This window comes from Camellia sinensis, chromosome 15, assembly GCF_055761805.1.
Source record: "Camellia sinensis isolate YWXY chromosome 15, ASM5576180v1, whole genome shotgun sequence".
In the NCBI taxonomy this organism is placed as follows: Eukaryota; Viridiplantae; Streptophyta; class Magnoliopsida; order Ericales; family Theaceae; genus Camellia; species Camellia sinensis.
Window position 1 is genome coordinate 133,320,636 of NC_138975.1, and position 5,718 is coordinate 133,326,353.

The following is a 5,718-nucleotide window of genomic DNA, read 5'->3' on the forward strand; positions in this document are numbered from 1 at the left end:
TCTCAAAACTTTTGTGTACTACATATTTTAGTTTTGTGCTATTTTTTATAAAACATTTAATTGTTGGTATAAAAAATTTAGGAGAAATTACAACCCAAAAATAAATAAAACACAATGTTTAAGTATTGTAACAAAATAAATTCCGAGTTTTTTATTTTGTCAGTCATTAAACTTAATGAAAAAAAAGATATTTTATATATTTTATGTATACGTATATTGATTTTAATGACTAAATATTCTTTTTCTATTATTTTATTTAACGAAAATAAGCAAATGATTTAGATTGCAAAACAAATTAAAAAATTATACTGTAATTTAAATTTATTAAATTAAAAATTAAAATTTTATTTTATTACAAGTGTCAAATTTTAGAATTTTTTTTAATCGTCCCAAAATTTTAAGTTATTTAGTAATTGAAATGAATATACTTGCCTATTCCATGATTGTGCCTCTCAATTTTGTCTTACTCTTTTTGTCTCAATATCATATATTAAAGAATGTGGACACATTTTCAAAAAACAAAAGTCTAGTCACCTTTTTTATTATTATTATTTTTTATTAGTAATATTATAAATTCGGACTTAATTATTCAAATTATCAACTTGTTATTCAAATTTATTCTACATATAAATCTTATACTATACAAATTTAATTTCCACCACATAAATATTCACTCAAAAAATTCTAAATAAATATCTCTAAATTTTTAAACTTTTCGTATTTATATTGATGTATACGTCTTAAGCATGTTTCATAGTGAAAATATCAATGCAAATAGGGAAAAGTCTAAAAATGCAGAGATATCTATCTATCTATCAACTTGAGCTTTGCTCAGACAAATACTCTAACATCATACTAATATAAAACTCACATGTTGCATTAGCATTATTTAAAGCAAAATATTGTAGAGAGTCTTAAGAGTTGTCATTAATCTTATAAAATGTGTAAAAAATACATAAATATATGAAAAAAAAATTAAAATTTGTAAAAGTGTATGAAGATCATAAATATTTTGTTTTTATTTGTTTCCTATTAACAATCATTAAGACTGTCATTAATATGACCCTTATATAAATAGTTTTTTATTTATTAGTCCTTGCGCTTGTTATTATTGAGATCATGGACCATGTTAGTTTAATTTTAGACTATGAGATCTAGTAACTATTGAGCTTAATTAACTTTTAAAATCCTTAAACTTGATTATTTGACTTTCTACATTTGGTTAATTATATTTTGAACTATTGCTACTGAAATATGCACATCTGAATACATAAATTATCGTTTGAGCAAAGTTATTTTTGTAATTGATTCGTCAAAGCATTTATCATTCAAATGCAAGGCTATTCATTTGGATGTTGTGATTATTTTTTAGACAAAATTAAGCACTTGTTTAAAATTTCTATAAACTTGTATTTTTATTTTTTGAAAAGGACTATTATACATTTGAGTGTACAAATAAAATTTTTGGCGTTATTCAAATGCCCACTATCCATTTTTTCTTAACAATATTAAATTTTTAAAATTTAACTGGTTTATCTTCAAAAATGAAACAAGTTTTATACCAAATTAATAACAAAACCATACTCAAATAATTAATTTTATAATACATATAGAGTTAACAAGTCAAACTTAAAATATTAACATACTCTAAAATAAGTTAAAAGATAATTTAAGCCTATTTTGAGAAGTAAAAAGAAGTTAATATTTTAGCCTTTTTTATATATTTTTAAAAAATTGTGTAAAAAAAAATAGAGAAATAATATAAGCCTAATAAAACAATAAACTTGCTTCTTTTTTTTTTCTTTTTTTTTTTTTCTAATTGTCAAAATAGACCTTAAATATATAACAAGTTAATTTATACTCGGTTTGAGATGTCCTAAAAATGTCAATTTTTTGTTAAATAAGTAAAATCAAAAAAAAAATCAAAAAGTACACTTATCATAAGTTAAAAAAATCAAAAAAAATCATTCAACTTTTTATAAATAAAAAAACAAACAAACCAACAAACAATATCAACCAACAAACAATATCACTCAACTTTTGAAACGCATAATTTTATTAAAATTTTACAATTTTTTTTATTTCTTTTAAAATGAAAAATTACATTTACCGTCCCTATAATTTGGGATTCATGTCATTTTAGTCTATAATTTTTCAATTTCGACATATTTGATTCTGAATTTTTACTCTTGTTTTAAATAAAAACAATTGAAAATATCATTACATAATTTGAAAATATCACCCATTATATGATCATCATTCAAAAACATAATAAAAATTAATTTAATAAATAAATAAATATTTAAAAAAATTATTAATTTTACATAATTTTATCTTTAGTGGATAGAAATAATTTTTAAAATATTTTTTTCATATTTATTTTTATCAAATTAACAATATTACCCTTAAAATTAAGTAATGATATCTCAAATTATCCTTATTTAGAATAAAATTTAAAATTTAAAATCAAATGTGTCACAATTGAAAAATTAATAATCAAAGTAAAACAAAATCTAAACTAAAAAAATCATTAACGTAATTCATCCTTTAAAAAAAAAAAAAAAAAAACCTATTATTTTAAATAAAAGATCAAATCCGTGATTTTATCTTCCAATGGTGTATATATATGCATAAAATAAAAGATTGAACTATCCTGTTAGGGCCTGTCAAATTCATCACGAGTTTAATTTTGATAATTTGAATCATTTATTGTATAAAATTCGTTAAATACTTTATCCCTATAAAAAAATTACGTTAATCGAATATTGATAATTACTTGATCGGATTAAATTTTGTCAATAATTTATTTTAAAAATTATATTTATCTTTGAAAAAAATATGATTCGATGAACTAAATATCAATATCCGATCAACATAATTTTTTACAAAAATAAAATACTTAACAAATTTTACACATTAAATATTTCAAATCATCAAAACAAAACTCGTGATAATTTCTTACAAAACAGCATGCTTCAACCCGACCTCGGACTGAAAGCCTGGCCCTAAAATAAAAATTACTTAGAAGTATTGCAGGAGGATTAAAACCTACAGCCTCATTAAACAAACATAATTATTATAAAAAATAATAAATAAATAAAAAAGGAAACTGATTTTATCAGAAAGAATGATTGTAATTTGTATCCCACTAGTTTTCCAACCATTTAGGACATCCGCAGTGGAACTGCTAAGAAGAATTTTAGATCAAGTTTGGAAGGATTAAATAAATATATTTTTTATTTTTTTGGACTAAAAAATTGAGGTTGAAAATATGGATGTTTGGGTTAATTTTTTGATTTTTTATTGAAAAATATGTAATAAAAAATTGTAAAAATTGATTTGTAAGGAAAAATTTGAATTGGGAGTTGTGCAGCCGTAATTGTTGACTTTTGGTGAATAGTGTTAACTTTTTAACTTTTTGAATAACTTTTTGACTTTTTAATTTTTTTGGGAGTACCCAAACTTAGCCTTAAGTGTCGGTTGATAAATTTTAGTTAGTAAAGTGTTTTGTTAGGTGTTACAGTGAATCAGTTAGTGTGTGTTAGTGGTGTATGTTAATCGTGTGTGTTAAAAAATTTGTTAATTACGGCTAGCGCTTTAGCTAGCACTTGAAAGTGTTTTGTTTGTCTTTCGGATTGACCGACCGGTTGACCCGGTCAACGAAATTTTATTTATTTATTTATTTGCTTGTTGAGATTTTTTTTGAACTTAAAATTTAATTTTACACTTGAAATTTTTTATTAAACTAAATTATTTATTTATTATATATATATATATATATTTAACACACATCTTAACACAACCCTTAATACATCCATTGTACCACCACTCACTCTCTAAAATTAACAAACTCTTAACACATTTTAACAAATATTTTTGGAGCTCCACTTTTATCACTTTTTGTTATATAACACACCTTAACAAACAATTTTGATTATCCCATTATGGATGCCCTTACTGTTTCAAGTTAAAGTCAAAAAAAACAAAAAAGGGAAGGAAAATGAACAAGAAATAAATAAACAAAAACAAAAAGAGCAACACTCTGTGACAGAGCATCTATCTGAGCCGCCAAAACTAGTTTTATCTACGGGGCAAAAACGCATCGTTTTGTAAGGCTACACTACACTAGTGCAAGGACAATTCAGTTCCAAACTCAACCTCACACGTGTCCTCCGATGAACCGTCGATCCCCTCTTCCCCAGTCTACACCAACCCTTCTCCAGTCTCAGCCCTCACATACGGCTCAAAGCCGAGAGTCAGCTCCAACCCAACATCGCTACAATCCGGCTTAACCGCCGCCAGAGACGCCTCCACCGTCTCCACCGACATACTATCACCATCACCGCTCTCTCCTCCGTGACTTGGTGGCTCCTCCTGGTGACTCACCACCGAGTCATGACTCGCCGACTCTTTTTTATTCGACCAGCTCCACATGACCTGAGCCGCTTCATCAACAGACGGCTCCACTTCCACCTTCGGCTTCCCAGCAGCGCGCTTGAACCGGCTCCGACACTTCACCTTGTGCAGATCACGAGAAGCAGCCGAGCTCTCATCTTTGGACACGTGTCGGATATCGCAGGCCTTGAGAGGAGGACTCATGGTGCTCAATTCGGAGTCCGGAGAGAGTTGCACGATCGGCGAGCCGTGTAGAACGGCTTCGACGGCGGCGTGGCAGAGGTGCCAGTTTCCGGACCAGAGCAAGCCAGCCGCGCCGTAGATCGGGTTCACGATACGCCCACATGCTTCATATAGTAATGATCTAAAAATCGCTGTAATTCCCAATACAAATCTCTGGGTTATTTTTTAAACGATAATTTGAATAGTGAAATTGAGAAAACTGAGAAGTGGAATTGGGAAATTACCGGGACGGAGGTGATCGGGGCCAGCATTGATGAGGTTTTGGAGGCCGGCACGGCCGTAGAACTTGGCGAGGAAGACGGTGGCGTTGGCTTGGGATTCGGGGGTTTTGATCCACTGCAGGCAGGGTCTTATGGTGCAGTTATCGCTGCAGCCTTTGCGAAGGACTCTGCATCCATTACAGCTTACTCGCATGGCGGCTTCTACTATATTTAACACTTTCTAGAGAGAGAGAGAGAGAGAGAGAGAGAGAGAGGATTTTGGGTTTGGGTTTGGGTTTGGGTTTGGGTTTGGGTTTGGGTTTGGAACAGGGGAGAGGAAGGGGAGGAGAGGAGATTTATATATGGGGAGATGTTTTCATTTCAGGACATGGGTTTGGAAGAGGGAGCGCAGTGGTTTCCCAGAGAGTGGTGGTGTGGGGCAAGGCTGGTTTCTTCACTCTTGCCCTTTATATTTGGGAAAGTTCATGTATGCATGGTGACATCTTCAATTTTATAGTAATAAATCTAAAAAAATATATATATTTTTTCTTATAGTAATAAATCAATCACCCAATTAGATACAAGTAAGACATGAATGGATTAAATTTTTATAAGATTCGACTATATTTATAGTCTTTTCAATTCTAAAGTTACAATAAACGATCACTATTACATTATCTAACGATTTATTATATATTTTTTAAATTTAATATAATAAATTTTCATCATTATTTCACAACAATTAGATGATACAATAAAAATCTTCTATTACAACCTTCTAAAAATACATCCCATCCAATTGTTTTTGAATTTAGTTTTTGAATTTTTAAACTTTTTATTTTAATAAATTGCATTGACTTACAATATACCCTCTTTTATC

The 5,718-nt window shown here is 28.8% G+C and overlaps 1 protein-coding gene across 1 annotated transcript; it reads right to left on the reverse strand.

Annotated features, from left to right (window-relative positions):
* Nucleotides 1-3,861: 3,861 nt before the first annotated feature.
* Nucleotides 3,862-5,440, reverse strand: LOC114272900 (LOB domain-containing protein 41). The gene is made up of 2 exons (XM_028214621.2): nucleotides 4,863-5,440; nucleotides 3,862-4,769 (listed from the first exon to the last, which is right to left on the reverse strand). Exons 1-2 carry the CDS (start codon nucleotides 5,050-5,052, stop codon nucleotides 4,204-4,206), a joined length of 756 nt encoding a protein of 251 aa, XP_028070422.2. The 5' UTR covers nucleotides 5,053-5,440; the 3' UTR covers nucleotides 3,862-4,203.
* Nucleotides 5,441-5,718: the final 278 nt, after the last annotated feature.

Bases quoted from the DNA above. Each gene is read 5' to 3' on its own strand.
- LOC114272900 (XM_028214621.2), bottom strand. From the start codon at position 5,052: ATGCGAGTAAGCTGTAATGGATGCAGAGTCCTTCGCAAAGGCTGCAGC. The intron at 4,770-4,862 runs GTAATTTCCCAA...TGGGAATTACAG, and splicing joins CCCCGATCACCTCCGTCCCG to CGATTTTTAGATCATTACTA.